Source organism: Mastomys coucha, unplaced genomic scaffold, assembly GCF_008632895.1.
Source record: "Mastomys coucha isolate ucsf_1 unplaced genomic scaffold, UCSF_Mcou_1 pScaffold1, whole genome shotgun sequence".
In the NCBI taxonomy this organism is placed as follows: domain Eukaryota; kingdom Metazoa; phylum Chordata; class Mammalia; order Rodentia; family Muridae; genus Mastomys; species Mastomys coucha.
Genome location: NW_022196891.1, coordinates 86,811,076 through 86,827,669, shown reverse-complemented (window position 1 = coordinate 86,827,669; position 16,594 = coordinate 86,811,076). Strand labels below are relative to the sequence as shown.

The 16,594-nt window shown below is 43.2% G+C and overlaps 1 protein-coding gene and 1 long non-coding RNA gene across 2 annotated transcripts in view; one reads left to right on the top strand and one right to left on the bottom strand.

The window, feature by feature from the left end:
* Positions 1-5,639: 5,639 nt before the first annotated feature.
* The window catches only part of Cenpf (centromere protein F), a 47,637-nt gene continuing 36,682 nt past the window's right edge, over positions 5,640-16,594 (top strand). Inside the window, exons 1-7 of the mRNA XM_031338504.1 lie at positions 5,640-5,793; positions 8,514-8,707; positions 9,847-10,043; positions 10,906-11,012; positions 11,889-11,980; positions 13,880-14,165; positions 15,242-15,444. Coding sequence (XP_031194364.1) covers positions 8,546-8,707; positions 9,847-10,043; positions 10,906-11,012; positions 11,889-11,980; positions 13,880-14,165; positions 15,242-15,444 — 1,047 coding nt within the window. The 5' untranslated portion in view covers positions 5,640-5,793; positions 8,514-8,545. The remainder of the gene's footprint in view (positions 5,794-8,513; positions 8,708-9,846; positions 10,044-10,905; positions 11,013-11,888; positions 11,981-13,879; positions 14,166-15,241; positions 15,445-16,594) is intronic.
* LOC116068663 lies at positions 11,763-13,634 on the bottom strand. Its single transcript, XR_004109655.1, has 3 exons — positions 13,556-13,634; positions 12,084-12,299; positions 11,763-11,905 (listed from the first exon to the last, which is right to left on the bottom strand). It is a non-coding gene; the product is annotated as an uncharacterized LOC116068663 (long non-coding RNA).

Genomic DNA, 16,594 nt, shown 5'->3' with positions numbered 1-16,594 from the left:
GAGGGGGGAAGGGGAGAGGGGTGGGAGAGGGAGAGGAGGAGAAGGGGGAAGGGGAGAGGGGTGGGAGAGGGAGAGGGAGCCAGGTGGGCCTGGCTTAAGCATTTGAAACCTCAAAGCCCACCCCTGGTGACACACTTCTACCAAGGCCACATCTGTTCCGACAAGGACACACCTACTCCACTAAGGTGACACCTATCCCAACAAGGTCTACTCCAACAAGGAGACCTCTTGTATTTTCAGGTGAGTTCTGTAGATCAGATATAGAGGTCCCCAGGCTCCATAGGCAAGCGCCTTACTGACTGAGCCATCACCTTAAATCTCTACCATGGTTTTGGAGACTCTTCTTGTCCCTGTGAAGCCCAGGATGGCCTTGAAGTTTTCATGCAGCTCAGGCAGCCCTCACTCTCCCTGCCTGGACACCTAAATGCTAAGATTACAGGCACATACCACAGTACTTGACTATGCAAGGTGGTCCTTAAAAAGATCAATTAAGTTGATCAAATTAAAGCTGAATTGAAGAAAAACTAGATAACAGAGACACAGTGTCAACAAAGAATTGTAACTATGTTCTTCAAAGTCAGCTAGAAGATAACAGAAAACTTGGAAAAGTTATAATATACCAGTAGTTTTAATGACCTAAGACAACTAGAAAAATAGATTTTCCTTAAATATACAAATTATCAAACTAAACCAAAGCTAGGAAAGTAAAGAAAGCCTTTACTAATACAAATTTAATTCCTAATTTAAAGCTTTCCAGAGAAATCTCCCGGTGTAAATATTAAGGCATGAATAACAAAAATTCTACACAAACTTAGAGATGAGCAGGAAATATTTAACTAATTTTTACCATTATTATAAAGCAAAGGCTGAAACATAAAAGTCCTAGGAACTTTGTTTTTTAATGGTTTTAAATTGGAAACAACACAATCTTCGTGAATGGGTAGACCATTTTTTTTTTTATTTTAGATATTTTCTTTATTTACATGTAAATTTCTCCATTCCCAGTTTCCCCTCCAAAAAACAAAGAAACAAACAAAAACAACAAAAACAAACCCCTGTTGCCTCCCACGGGTAGACCATTTTTATGTTTGCAAATACACAGAACTAAGAAACAAAATAAATCCCCCAAAGCTACGAACAATAATGATGTCTGTATGTGATGCGGGAAGAAGTGGACTTCAGGCAGTATATTGTCGTGAGAATTTTGGTTCCTTTAAAAACCCAGTTATGTTCTGTGAATGTTTTTGTTTAAATTCCAGGTGTGGGATATAGGGCTGCTTCAGATTGCCCACAGCCTTTAACCATGATTGCCTTGTGCTCTAGGAGGGGTGGCATTTTTGCCAGATGCACAGAGTTTGGAATTCCGGGGACTCTTGAAAGGGTATAAATTCTAGATCCCTGAGGGCCTGGGGCAGCTGCTCCCTCAGACTCTCCCCTACTCCAGTCCAGCTGCCACTGCTCCGCTGGTTCCTGCTGGTTCCTGCTGGTTCCTGCTGGTTCCTGCTGGTTCCCACTGGTTCCTGCTGCTGCATTTGCTAGTGCTATTTTGCTGGGTTGCTGGTTGGTGATATCCTGAAGATGGAAACTAGACTTGCCCCAGGGAACTAAAGGTAACAAACCAGCAGAAAGTAGTCTAAAGAGGTCTAGTCCCCTTTCCCCACTAACCTCCTTTCTCACCTACCCAGAGCTGGGGGAGGCTGCAGTGCAATAAGGGTTGGAAGGATGGTAGATAATAGAACCCAATAAAATAGATACCCCTGAAAGTCCACCAACAGCATATCCTGTGCAATTCCAGATATATGAAACTAAACAAAACTAAACAAAACTGCCAGCTGCCACTGACCAAACAAGTTAGTGGTTGTCTGGCTGTGGGAACTGGGGACTAAATAGCTGGAAAAGCTAGATATGGAACCCTATCATGTCAAAGAAATGTTTGTATTAAGGCTTGAAAGTGTTTATAGAGGTGTACATACTTGTCACATAATTTTTATACTTCAGAGTTAAAATATGCATGCTTTGTTTAAATTTATCACAATGAAATATACGTTGATGTGTAGGAAGGCTGTATGGCACAATCAAACAATGTGCTGTTGTAGGAGAAACAACCAGGACATATAGACACACAAAGGTTAAAAATGAGATGGAGAAGTAAATTCTACCCAATTCTAACAATTGGTTCTAAATAAAACCCTGACAAAGGAACCAAAATCACCATCAAACTATGGCGTGGCAGGGGTGGCTTCCTTGTGGAATTGACAGCAGTGTGAGGGAGACACTCATAATTATATGGGCAGATGTGTTCATTAGAAAATGTTTTAAATCTTCAAATAGATAAAAATAGATTAAAACTAGTATGCTGCTGAATGGGTCATGTTACCGCCATGATTCAGAGAGGGAGACAGCCAGCCTTATATAAAAGCACTTTTGATTAGAGGGTGACAACCCCTAACTTGTCAGAAACCATCTAGGAAAAAGCATGCAAATGAGTTTTCTGGAGACGGCCACGGTTTCGCCTGAGTTTTCTGGAGACGGCCCACTGTTTCGCCTGTTCTGCGATGGGCGAGCTCTGAGATGCAAGGTCACCAGAGACTTCACACAGGATTGCTTCTTGGTACTGAGATACCCTTTCTGTCACTATTACATAACCTACTGTTCCCTGGGCCTCAGCCCACGCTACTGGGCAGATTTCCTGCAGATCACCATGAAGAGGTACTCTCATGTAGTAATTCTGTATAGACAAATAGATGACTTCACAATTTCTGAAAATGATTTTAGAGAACTCAGATTGATACAAGTAATGTCAAGCCCCCTATAGAATAATGCTGCAAACAGAGCTCTGTAAACCTTCACATGTCACAGGCTAATTGCACTAGGCAAAGAAAGCAGGCTTGGGACAGATTTGTGATCGAGGAAAAACATTCATTCTAGGTCAGGTTCAAGGATGAAGGCACAGGTGTGCACCGAGATAAAGCAAGGCCATGTGCAGCTCTGGAACTTTTGAGCTTCTAGAATGAAGTACTGCTTTGGACTTATGGTCGGCATCCTCCTGTAACTCTCCTCCTGTGTAACATTTTATCTATGACGTAATTCCATAAAGAACTTTTGTCTAAAAAGGTGAAACTTGCCAGAGAGAAAAAAATAAAGTGTAGCATTTGGGGCTCAGCCTCAGTCACCGAATGAATTATGTGTATATGTCTGTTTGTCTACATGTATGTACATAAATACATGGGTAGATATATGTGTATGTATGTAAGTATGCATGAACACTTGTGGAATTGTTGAGACAGGTGGTCAGGCAGGGCCAAAGTGTGTGTGTGTGTGTGTGTGTGTATGTGTGTAAGTGTGTGCTTGAATTCTTTCTTTCTCTTCTTTTTCTCTGGCTCACAAAGAGTTGACAGTCTCCAAGCCTCTAGCCTGGCCAGGGAGGGGCCCTTGAGCCAGAGAGAAATGAAGCCTTTTTTCTAATATCCCTGCTCCTCTCAACTGGAGTCAAATTACCTGCTCTGGCTTGTAGCTGTGTGTGAGTGTCCAGTTGTAGGACTTCTTTCTGTCCCTATGTATCTCACAGCTCTCCCCAGGAAGGGGAGGCCAACCGGACAGGTAAATGTACACATCTCGGAGACACGAGGACCAAGGGCAATGGCGTTGGTTTCAGTGCCAAGCGCTGCAGCTCATACTGGAGAAGACGATGGGAAGGTGAGAGAGCATTGAATGATAGAAAGGAAGGTGGTGATGAATGGCCCAGGCATGGTGGTCGTCACTTCAAGGAAGACTGACCATGAGAAAAGCAAGGGTATGGCAAGTCCTCAAAGGAAAGGGTAGAAACCAAGTTCTAAGAAAACATCTTGCCAGCCTGGTCTACAGAGGGAGTTCCAGGACAGCCAGGGCTACACAGAGAAACCCTGTCTTGAAAAACCAAAAAATTCTTAGGGTGGTAGTCTTAGTGAGGGGGATTATTGCTGTGATAAAACACTATGGCCAAAGCAAGTTGGAAGGAGCGGGTTTATTCAGCCTACACTTCCACATCACTGAGGGAAATGAGGACAGGAACTCACACAGGGCAGGAACCTGATGCAGAGCTGATGCAGAGACCATGGAGGGGTGCTGCCTACCGGCTTTCTCTCCCTGGCTTGCTCAGCCGGCTTTCTTATAGAACTCAGGACCACCAACCTAGGGAGGTACCACGTGCACTGGTGCCCTACGACAGAATCTTATGGAGGCATTTTCTCAATGTTTCAAAATCTCCTTTCACTTTTTGTCAGATTGACATAAAGCTAGCCTGCACAGTGGTTTTATGTAATCAAAATGATTTCAGTAAAAGGGGACGCAGAGTCAGATTAAACTGCAGGAATAGTCTAGTGAAAGGTAAAGGGGACAGAGAAAGATTGAAATTTACTGAAGGCAACACATCAGCTTCACAATTCCTAGCTTGTTCCTGCCTTTGGAAGCTTATTTGTGGGGGAAGGGACTATAGATCTCACCTGTCCCTGAGGACTTAACAGGTAACAGATGATGAGGGAGAAACATTTTTCCCTCAGTGGTGTGTGGCTACTGGTAAGATGCACTGCTCTGGCAAAGAACTGTTCACTCATGTTTCTGTAAGCAACCCTGATGAAATTCAACCCCTCTCTCTCTCTCACACACACATACACACACACAGGGTGGGGAGGGGAGGTGTCGAGCTGGAAAGGGGAATGAGTTTAAGAGGAGAGGGGACATACATATCCATGTATAAAAATATAACAAAAAATAGTATGCATAATTGATGCTCATTTTTTAATTGGGGAAGTATATCTATAATATATATCTATAATATAATATAATATAATATATATGTATGTATGTATGTATATATATATATATATTATGCACATACACTCACAAACCTGGGCTTCATACAAAGGTTGGAGAACACTCAGTTTAGAAGAGCCTTGTGAATATTTGAATCTGATGAAAGGTGTTCCCTTCGGGTATTCAGCAAATCCTGTCGGCTGCGTGCCACACCACAACCCGCGCGAATCGCATATTCAGATTTTGAAAACCTGACGGGGATGCCTGAGAGGTCAGCAGTTGATGTTTTGCATGCTTGTCTAGATTCAAGTTCAGATTATTTGTTATACCGTGCCTGTTATTTTTCTTTCCTTTCCTTTTCTTTCTCTTCCCCCTCTCTCCCTCTCTTCTCTTTTTTTTTTGAGACAGGACTCCGTCTATAGCCCAGGCTGTTCTCCAAACGCCCTTCTCAGGGCTGCTGTGACAGGTGCGCGCCAACCTTTAAAGTAATAATCAACTTCGCAGCCAGCTTTTACAGTAATACTCCCCTCCGAGCTAACTCCTCCCGAGAGTCCTACGGTTAGAGCGAGCGGCCACCCCGCCGCCCAGCCCTCACCCTGCTCCTAAGGCCCGCCCAGCGGCTCGAGGCTCGACCCCGGTTCAAACCCGCAGCCGGCTCCTCAGAGCGCGCAGCGCCCCGTCTCTAGGCAACGCCAGGGCATCCGGCGTCTGCGCAGGCTCCTCCACGAGTTGATTTTAAACAGTCGTCCAAAAGAACCAATCGGAGGCGTCCCACCGAGAATCCGGGCGACGATTGGTCGGAAGCCTCTCGGAACGGCCAATAGACGCGGAGGCTGGCTGGGCGGGCCCAGAAGTGGGCGAGAGGAAGAGGGGCGGCGGCCGCGGGCAGTTTGAATCGCGCGTGCCGGGCGGGGAGGAGCGGCGTGCCGGGTGCGTGCGGAGCTCGGCGGCGAGGCGGTCGGGGCTCTCGGGGCCCGGAGCCCGGTTCTGGGAAGAGCTCAGGTGAGGCAGCGTCCCCCATCCGCGCCGCCCCGTCGGGGGTGGGGGGTCCCTCGTGGTTTCGAGAAGCTTCTTTCTCACTTTGGCGGCCTCGGGTCGCAGTGGGCCGGGCTGGGTTGTGTGCTCAGCAGCCAAAGTCACGAGCCCTGGCAGAGAGGCGGGGGGATTCTGACGGACGGACCTCCGTGGGACACCTGCCACGACCCCCTGAGGGCCTGAGGCGGGGGACGGCCCTGAAGGGAGCCCTCCACAAGCTTCCCGGTGGTGGAAGTCCTTTTAAACCTCCACCGCTGAGATTTTGCTTCATCTTTCGTCTTCCTCTCAGACCCCGCCTCTTTAATCCAATTCCCCCCCCCCCCCCTTTTTTTTTTTTGGTTTTTCCAAGACAGGGTTTCTCTGTGTAGCCTTGGCTGTTCGGGAACTCACTCTGTAGACCAGGCTGGCCTTGAACTCAGAAATCCGCCTGCCTCTCAAGTGCTGGGATTAAAAGCGTGCGCCACCACTGCCCGGCTTACTTTTATTTTTAATTTACGGATTTTACAACTTCTGCTCTCCCGACCCCGATTCAGGTGGCTAACAGGTGGTTCCTTGACTCTGTCAACACCTAGTGCCAATTTAGGCGTGGTGTATTTATATGTAAGTGTAGGAGAGGTAGAAAATGTATGTGTGTAATGAACATAGTAAAAAAAAGATGCCTTTTAAACACCCAAGAATAATAACCAAAACCCTGACATCACTCATTCAAAATAACAATCCTAAAACCCCATGACGCCCACTGAACAGTATAGATAAAGTGGAGACTAGGCAGCGCTCTGCACATCCGAGAAGACGCCACCCTGATCTGCCCTCAGGATCCTAACCCTCAAATCAAAAACCTCTGTAGGGCCTTAGTGGGAAAGGGTGTGTGTAGTCCTGCTTCAGTTTGATGTCCCAGGATCAGGTGGTATCCAAGGGAGACTTCCCTCCTCTCTGAGAAGAAGGGGAGGTATGTGTGAGGGTGGGACTGGGATCAGAGGAGGGAGGGGGGAACTACCGTTAGGATGTAGAATGAATAAATAATAATAGTAAAAGGAAAAAAACCAACCAAACAAAACTGAACCTGACCTTAAGCTAACATAGATCACCCAGGTGAGCAGCCTTGGGAAGATGGGCTTAGGACTGTAATTAGGAATTTAAAGTGTAAATATTGTCTAACAATCCTCAGCACAATAAAATATAACTTTTGTTATATTAGCTACATATATAACTACCGCCTTGTTCTTCACCAAGTGTATGACTACAAACATGAATATAGCTCTTTGTAGGTTTTGGATTAGAAAAGAAACCTGCTGGGTTCCCTTGCTTATATCGCCTCACTAGATGTTCTTTTTTGTCTTGTTGGCTGTGGCTTTTTTTCCTCTGTGGAGATGGAGCCTCCCAGTGTATCCTTAGCTGGCCTTGAACTCACTCTGTAGACCAGGCTGGCTTCAAACTCAGTGCTTGGTGAAAGGTGGGGATATGGCCGTGGCATCTTGATGTATTGATTTCGGTGGCTGGCTGAATTAAGACAATTTCTGCATGTGGTTTTTGGTCTAATGTATTCTACTCTCTCTTGAATGAAGAAGTTACTTGACTGCCATCTCTTAGAGCAGGGTCAGTTGTTCTTTGTTGTTAGTTAAGAGGCCTTTGATTTCTTTCAGAAAATTTTGTGGGAAATTGGGTGTGGAAGTTACAGATGTCTTCTGAGAAATGAGATCTGGGAAAAAAAAATAATGAAGCTGACAGCAAAAACTGTCTTCAAGGCTGATATGTAACATGCCAAGATCCTTGTTTCTCTTTTGAAAGTAATTTTTCAAAATATTTACAGTTAGATACTATCTCAGTCTACATACACAGAGTGGCTCAGAAAGAGGTGATCCACATTTCCTTTGCATCATAAGCTGAAGTATATTTTTGGGGCACTGACATAATAGTTAACATACAGAAAATGTACGGGGAGGTGCCATTCTAATGCTCCAGGAAGTTGTCAACATCATTCTCATAATTGACAAAACAAAACACAAGGAACAGTTGAATTTGAGTGACAGTGGCAGGGCTCAAGTTGTCCTTTGAGTCCCTGTCTGTATTCCTTTTTCATGTGGTGGGTGCCTTTATCATCTTTGCCACAGTCCTGGCAGGAGCCTGGCACTCACTCTTGACTGATGCATGCATCAGTTTAAAAAATGATACAGCTTGGAAAGAGTTAGAGATCTTATGAGAAACTGACTGGAAACTACAACCTGTTGGCAATCACAGGAAAGGCTTTCCCGAATATAAAAAGCGGTGGTTCTTAAAAGGTAGGTTTTGACCCCACCTTACCCCCGGGGTCACATGTCAGATATCCAGCATATCAGATGTTTACATTACGATTAATAACAGTAGCAAGATTACAGTTAGGAGGTAGCAATAGAATATATTATGGTGGGGGGGGGGTCTCGGAGCTGTAGTGAAGGTTCTCAGGATTCGGGAGGCTGAGCACTGCTCTAGAGTATGAGTGCTGAGGATGGGAAGAAAGGAAAGGACGTTTGTAAGAGTGTGATGCTCTCCTTTCACACAGGTAGGATCTATTTCACCTTGAAACTTTACAGCAAAGCAAGTAGCTCTCTAAGATGTTAAAACTGAAAGATAAGAATAAAATGAGGAAACCACAAAATGTTATAGAATCTTAAAAGTTTCTTTACTGATTTTATTACTTTTTTTTCCAGTTTACTTTTAAATGCTTTAAAAATAAAACAAGATGAGCTGGGCTTTGGAAGAATGGAAGGAAGGTCTCCCTACCAGAGCTCTTCAGAAGATTCAAGAGCTTGAAGGACAGCTGGACAAACTAAAGAAGGAGAAACAACAGAGGCAGTTCCAGCTGGACTCTCTTGAAGCTGCGCTGCAGAAGCAGAAGCAGAAGGTATCCGTGCCGCGGCCGCCTCCGCCTCCTGCTGCATCATTTAACCTTTATTTCATTTTCCTGTAGGAAGCAGAGCTTGCCATCTCCAGGTGATATCTCTTCTTCCTCTTCAGACATTTTTAGATGCCTCTGGTCTTCTTCATCTGTGGCTTTATTGGTGCTTGCCTGCGGATATTTAGGGCCTAATTTCATTCTAACTTACGTTTAGGAAATGGCCGAGTGTCTGGCTTCAGATCTGGATTGAGGTAGTTTTCTGATATTTTTACAGTTAAAAGTGGAGATTGCTGTCTAACAGTGAGCTTTAAAAAGCTTTGATGTTCCCAACATCATCTCTTCTGGGGTATTAATGAAAATGGTTAAAAAAACAAAGGAAAACCCTGTTAGCCAACTATGTGGTAGTCCAATCATGATTATGACTTCTAATATATTTTTGCTTATGGAGGGATTTGTTTTGTTTTGTTTTGTTTTGTTTTGTTTTGTTTTTCAAGGCAGGGTAGCCCTGGCTGTCCTGGAATTAACTCTGTAGACCAGGCTGGCCTTGAACTCAGAAATCCGCCTGCCTCTGCCTCCCAAGTGCTGGGATTAAAGACATGCGCCACCACCGCCCAGCTTATGGAGGGATTTTTTGATTCCTTAAAATAACTGGCTTCCTCAGTGAAACTTAAAAATGAATAGTTCAGGAAAAGTTATAAGGTTTATTTAAAAAAATTAAAAAAAAAATACTTGTATGTGTGTGTCCTATGTGCCTGATTGTGTATCACATGCGTGAGGGCTCCGAAAAGGGCAGCAGATTCCATAGAACTGAATATCTGGACAATTGTGAGCCATGTGATATGGGTGCTGGGATTGAACCAGGTCCTTTGCAAGAGCAGCAAGTTCTTCTTCACTGAACCATTGCTGTAGGCTTTTATTTTCAAATTCTTTAAAGGATGTTAAACGATAATATAATGTGCGACTTTATAGAACTTTCTGTCTATATGCTTAGGAGTTTGGTCATTTAAAACGCCTTTGTTCATGAAGCATCACCTCCTTCACCCGGGGGTTTACTATTACTACAGTATCACAGAAAAGTTAGAGTCAGACTTAGATGTAATACTTGGTAAGTACATAACTATTTTCTTGTCAACAATCTCTGTTAGGTTGAAGATGGAAAGACTGAGGGTGCAGACCTGAAAAGGGAAAATCAAAGATTGATGGAGATATGTGAAAATTTGGAGAAAACAAGGCAGAAGCTTTCTCATGAACTTCAAGTTAAGGAGTCACAAGTGAATTTCCAAGAAAGTCAACTGAGCTCATGCAAAAAGCAAATAGAAAAGCTGGAACAGGAACTTAAGCGGTAACTGTCTGAGTAACATTCCTGTGACTTTAGTGCCGAGGGTCTCAGACCTCCACCTGAGAGCTTGGGCAAAGGCTGAGGAATTGTGACTTATAGCTAGGCTCACATAGGAACTGTTCAAATGTGTAGCGCTGAGGGTCCCAATGTACAACACCTGCAGAAAGACCAACACTGTGAGCAAGCTACAGCTGCCAGACACCAGCACTTGCTTGCCTGTAATGCCTGTCAAGGGAGCAAAGGGGCCCCTAAAGTACATGGGCAGCACTTGTGTGCTGTTAGCTTAACTTGTGAGTCTCTCTTTAAAGTGCCATGTAATATCTATTGTCTTTAAATTATTTATTTGTGTATTCATGTACAAGTGGGGAGGTCATTGAATAATTTTTGGTAGTCATTTCTCTCCTATTTTATGAGTCCCAAGGATCAATCTTGGACTGGTGACAAATGTCTTTACCTACTGAGCCATCTTGCCCACCTCAAGTCTCTTGTTTTACAATGATTAGCATAAGTAATGTCTCCATTTTCATAATTAGAACCTATGTTTCAAGAATATCACTTGATTTGTGCTTCTGAAGTTCTTTCTGTACCTCTTTTTTTGCTTAGATGGAATGTAAAATTTGGTAGGAATGTGTCCCCAGCCCTCTATACTTCTTTGCTGATAAAGTGTTCATCTGGCTTCATAATATTTTGAAGAGAGGGTACTTTTAAGTCTGGCTTAAGAATTAGCTCTCACTAAATGCTGGATAAAAGGATTTTGAGAGACTAAGTTTCATATACTTTGTTCTTTGGAAATGTATGTGTGGCCTTGGTGTTCTGTTGTGTTTGTTCTGATCTGTGTTGTTGGTCTCTTGGGTTTTTATCACAGGTGTAAATCTGAATTTGAAAGAAGCCAACAAGTTGCAAACTCGGCAGCTGTTTCCCTGGATCCATGCAGCACACCACAGAGACCCTTTGCGGCTCCACCCACACCGAGTCAGTATTGTATCCTTCCCTGAATCCATGCAGCACACCACAGAAACCCTTTGCAGCTCCACCCACACCGAGTCAGTATTGTATCCTTCTCTGAACCCATGCAGCACACCACAGAGACCCTTTGCAGCTCCACCCACACCGAGTCAGTACTGTATTCTTCCCTGAACCCATGCAGCACACCACAGAGACCCTTTGCAGCTCCACCCACACCGAGTCAGTATTGTATCCTTCCCTGAACCCATGCAGCACACCACAGAGACCCTTTGCAGCTCCACCCACACCGAGTCAGTACTGTATCCTTCCCTGAATCCATGCAGCACACCACAGAGACCCTTTGCAGCTCCACCCACACCGAGTCAGTATTGTATCCTTCCCTGAACCCATGCAGCGCACCACAGAGACCCTTTGCAGCTCCACCCACACCGAGTCAGTATTGTATCCTTCCCTGGATCCATGCAGCACACCACAGAGACCCTTTGCAGCTCCACCCACACTGAGTCAGTACTGTATCCGTGTAAACAACTCTTACATTTTAAATTATGAATTAATGACTTAATCCAAATTTGGACTCAGCTTTTAATTTTAGTGTTTCAAAGATGTCATCCCCAATTGCATTTTTGTTGTTAGGCTGATCCATTAGGGGTAAGCATTAACTCGTACATTTTATCTTTCTGCAGTATGTTTCAAAAGAAATTCAATTTCAGAATGTAGGAGACACCTCTTTTTTAATATATGATCAATACCTGGACATATTGCTCCAAGGTGTTTTATTAAATATTTACTTATTTCAAGACTTAGCATAATCATTGCTGATCTTTTAATTCCTTTATGAAATCATTAGTTGACACAAAATCTTATTTGGTTGTTTGGGTTTAGGTTCCACATACGAAGATCTAAAAGAAAAATATAATAAAGAAGTTGAAGAACGGAAAAGATTAGAGGCAGAGGTTAAAGCTTTGCATACAAAAGTAAGTTCATTGCGGTCCCTGCAGATGAAGATGCATTTACAGAAACCCTTGCTGTAGCATAAGGAGTGATTTGTCTTATATGGATCTGGTATATTTCGCTTACCTTGAGAAAGACTCTAGGCCTCATTTGATAGTGATTATTTTTCTTTGTTTTAAAAATAAGGGCCAGCAAGGTGGCTCAGCAGGTGGTTCTTGTGCCATCCTGATTTCCTGGGTCTGACTTCCTGTGGCACCCGGGGCAGGGGGGGAAATCTGACTGCCGGAGCTGTCTTCTGATCTGCACGCAGGTGCAGCAGTGTGCACCTTCTCGAATCACCTACTACTCAAATAAATAAAATTAAACTTAGGGGAAATCTGGGCATTGTGGAACATGTCTGAGATCTCAGCCCTGCGGAGACTGAGGCAGGAGGATCTTGAATTCCAAGTCATCCTGAACTATATGGCTAAGACCTTGTTTTAAAATGAAAACTAAAGACTCTAGGTGAGGTTAGTTTTATCTGCAAATATTAAATGTTCATGGGGGTATCGAGGCCATCTTATCTTCTTATTAAAACAGATATGGAAAGAAACATGTTTGGAGAGGGAAGGTCTAGGGAATCCCTCCTTACTCCTGCTGCTGCTGCTGCTGCCTCCTGCGGTATAATGCAATTACTATCAGAACTGTGGGTTTTGAGAGTTGTCATTGGTAAAATTTTCATTTCAGAGGAGAATGTTGGCAGTGTGGTGTCCTGTTTCTTTTAGGTAATTGCCAGTAGGGTTTTCTGTCTGCTTTGTGTTTTTAGAGAATCTCCTGTCATAGACTGGCTTCAGACTTACTATGTAGCTGAGGCTTGCCTTGCACTTCTAAACTTCCTGCCTTGTTTTCTGAAGGCCAGGGCCAGGGTCACAGATATGCGCCACTGAACTTGGTTTTTATGCTGTATTGTGGATAGGATCAAGGACTTCATGAATACTGGCCACATACTCTACCAACTGTACTATACCCTAGAGAGAGAGACTCCATTATCATATGAACCAGTAAACAGAAGTGATGAGATAAAACTTAATGCAGACTTTATAAGTAGGTAACTAAACACTGAGGATCAAAAGATACCTTTTCTTTACCTCTCCTTAAAGCTTGTTTTGAGGTCACCAGGATTTTTGTACCAAATGTACTGCTTACCAAAATAAATAAAAGTAAAATTATCCAACTTGTCTTAAGAGACATGTACTTGCTCATTTGGTGCCATTTCTACCCCTGATGTTAAAAGGAGAATGAATTTCTGTAAGCATTGAACCTCTCCAAGAGTCAGAAGAGTGCTTGCTGTAGAATTAATTAACACAGCATCTCTCTCCAAGTCTTTGTGTTCATCAGAGAGGCAGACAGTACTTTAGAGCACAGGCTACATGCAAGTGTTGACACATATAAAGTATAAAACATCCACATGATGTTTCTAGGGGATTACCAGGTATGAAAATGACATTAGTGACAGTTCTATAGGTTGATATCTAGTGTAAAAGTAGGTGGGAAAGACAAGACAGACATGGAAAGCCAGTCTGGGGATTTAAGATGGAGGTGGATAAGATAAACAGTACCGAGATTGAGCCCTTAGGAATTGGTGGCAGTTCTTGCTCGCTTGAGAAATCTGTTAGGACATTGCATTGCTAGGTCTTGGGACTTAAGATGTTCTGTATCTGTTTGGCATTCATTATTAGTATGCTGTGCTAGCTTCATCATTATGGGGTTGTGACTTCATGTTCTGTTTGAAAACAATTAGCCCTGACTATTGAGATTTCCAGGTTTGTGCTTGTAGAGCATATGCAGGGTCCTGGGTTTGAACCCGAACACTGGGGGAAAAGATAAATAAATTAAAAAAAAAAAGATTTCTAAAGGGCTCTAAAGAGTTTCTGTTTTTGCAGAAAGCGAGCCTGCCTGTTTCTCAAACCACCATGAATCACCGGGACATCGCAAGACATCAGGCTTCCTCATCAGTATTTTCTTGGCAACAGGAAAAAACCCCAAGTCGCCTTTCATCTTGTTCTCTGAAAACCCCACTAAAGAGAGAAGTCTCTGCAGCTCACTTTTTGGGGGAAGAAGTGACTCCTAACAAATCAAGTGTGCAGACAGGGAGAGGAGCCTGCAGCAGCCTACCTGATGATCCTCATAGTTCTCAGCTTCTGCACGAGGCCAGAGCCCAGAATCAAGGTACCTTTCTGACAAAATAAGTTTAAATTTTAGTCTGGAGTGTGGATTGTATATTTTGTTAGACACCTTGCTAGTTCATATCCCAGACTCATGTTGTGAAATTTGTCATTTCTGTAATGACAGAAGACATTGACAGTTTTGGAGGAACTTGTATTTTTATTGAAACATGGTAGTGTGAGCCTTTAGAAGTAGTCTGAAGGCTTTGATTTCTTTTCCCAAAAGCAGAGAGAGAAGGTTATTACAAGTTTGTAGTCCTCATGCTTCCTACCGGGCTCTTAGAATGAGCCTTTGCTCTGACCGGTTTTGGGCAGAGGTGTGGCCTGTGCGCAGAGCAGCTCTGCCCTGCGTGCCAGGCTGTCCATATGGGAGCAAACCTATAACTCTGGCTGCTGTTCCACACTTAAACTGACAGCCAAGTGTACCAGGTGGTGTTTTGGAATCTGTTCTGTGGACTGTGGTAATTTCCAGTGCTGTGATACATGGAGAATCATCATCAGTATGTGCTGGTGAGAACTGCTGCACTGCCAATGTCATTGGAACCAGCACTGTGTGCAGGAACAGGGAGGGACCTCATTGTTAATTTTGGCAGTATAAGAAGTTTACACTGTTGTTATTCAGTGGAGGCAGAGTTCTTAGGTACTGTAGTGGGGCGAGCGTTCCACTGCCCAGCACTGGTTTGAATTGATATGGAAGGACATAAAGCAAACCTTAGTGCCCAAGAGTGTAAAGTTCAGTGACGACTTTACAGGGGACGTAACTGTGATGAGCACATCACTACCGTAGATACTGCTCATAAAGCATTTCCTCCCTCTGCTCCTCCGTGATGATGTAAGTAAACGTATTTCTCTTCTTTCTCTGGAGTATTTAAATATGTATGTCAGTGGATGCTGACTGTTGAACTTAAATCCAATTAGTTTCTGTATTTAACATAAATTAGAGTTATCTCACTGAAGATTTTAGAGTATGTAAAATAAGTAAGTTGTGAACATTTTGCAAATATATGTCTATCTATCTATCTATCTATCTATCTATCTATCTATCTATCTAAATTGGAATGGTTTTTTTTGTCCTTTAAGACCTAAAAAGCAAGATGAATGAATTAGAACTACGCCTGCAAGGGCAAGAAAAGGAAATTAAAGGCCAAGTGAATAAAGTTCAAGAGTTACAGTTACAACTGGAGAAAACGAAAGTGGAATTAATTGAAAAAGAGAAAATTTTGAATAAAAGCAGAGATGAAGTAGTGAGAACCACAGCACAGTATGACCAAGCAGCAAGCAAGGTACGTGACTTTCCAGGAGTGCTTGAGAAAGTGCTGGGTTTATACCTAAGTTCATAAAGTAGTTCTCAGTAAGGCCGCTGAAAGCACGTGGTGGGTGCTGCCGGTGCAGCTGGACTAGTAGGCTTTGTGGTCGGGTGGGTGGGTAATAGGACCTGTCTTGCCTGTGCTGCTGCAGCTGAAGTGACCTTGAGTAAGTCACAGTGAACAGTGATGGCACTGATGGATCAGGAGGAATAGTAGAGCTGTAGAAGCATTTCAGGACACAGGATGGGAGTTAGATGGTCTGCCCCCGGGACTCGGTAGACGCATACTGCCATAGACCTTGCCTAAGGCTTTGAGTGAGGTCATATTTAACCCAAGCCTACCTCTGGTTTTTTGTTTTTTTCTGTCACTAGTTTTCATTCGCTAAGTTATTTATTGAGTGCCTGCTGTCTGTTCAGCATTGTTCAAGACCTGGAGACATGTAGAGCAACAAAAATTATTGGAGGCAGAATATAATAATAGTGAGATAAATTCAGAAAATAATAGTATAATAAATAATAAATACTTTAAAACAATCACACTGCTATGTGGTGTCCAACATGGAGAAGTGAATTACCTTCCAAACCCGCTGTGATGGTTTGGTGCTTTCTGGAGCCAGTCTCTGGGCCCAGTGTTTGGCTTAGCCTTCTATTTGGAATGCCCACTTTCCCTCCAGTCTATGTGCTTTCTTGCCATTGCCTCTGGCATCTTCCTCACCATCCTCTTAATGTCACTATTTATATCCTAGTCATAGGGTTCTTCCTATTGGCTATTAGAATTACAGAGACCCCTGAAAATCTTGTCTGAGGTGTTCTTAAGGAATTGCTTTTCTTTTAATAAATAACATTTCTGAGTTTATAGGTGAAAATTGCTGCAGTAGACCTGGGTCTCTTTGCTTTCCATGGCGAAGTTCCTTTTTTTCCCCTAATTAAAATTTTGCTTTAAGGTAATTGAAGGTTCACATTTAGTTATATGAGGTACTAGCTTATTATTGTGTCAGACTACACTGATTGGGTTTCAGATATTGGAAGGGGCCTTATGTGTTTTGATAAAGTCCCATATATGTATGGTATGTAACTTTTTATTAGATGTCTGATTTTCATGAGAGGTTTTTTTTTTTTTTTTTTTT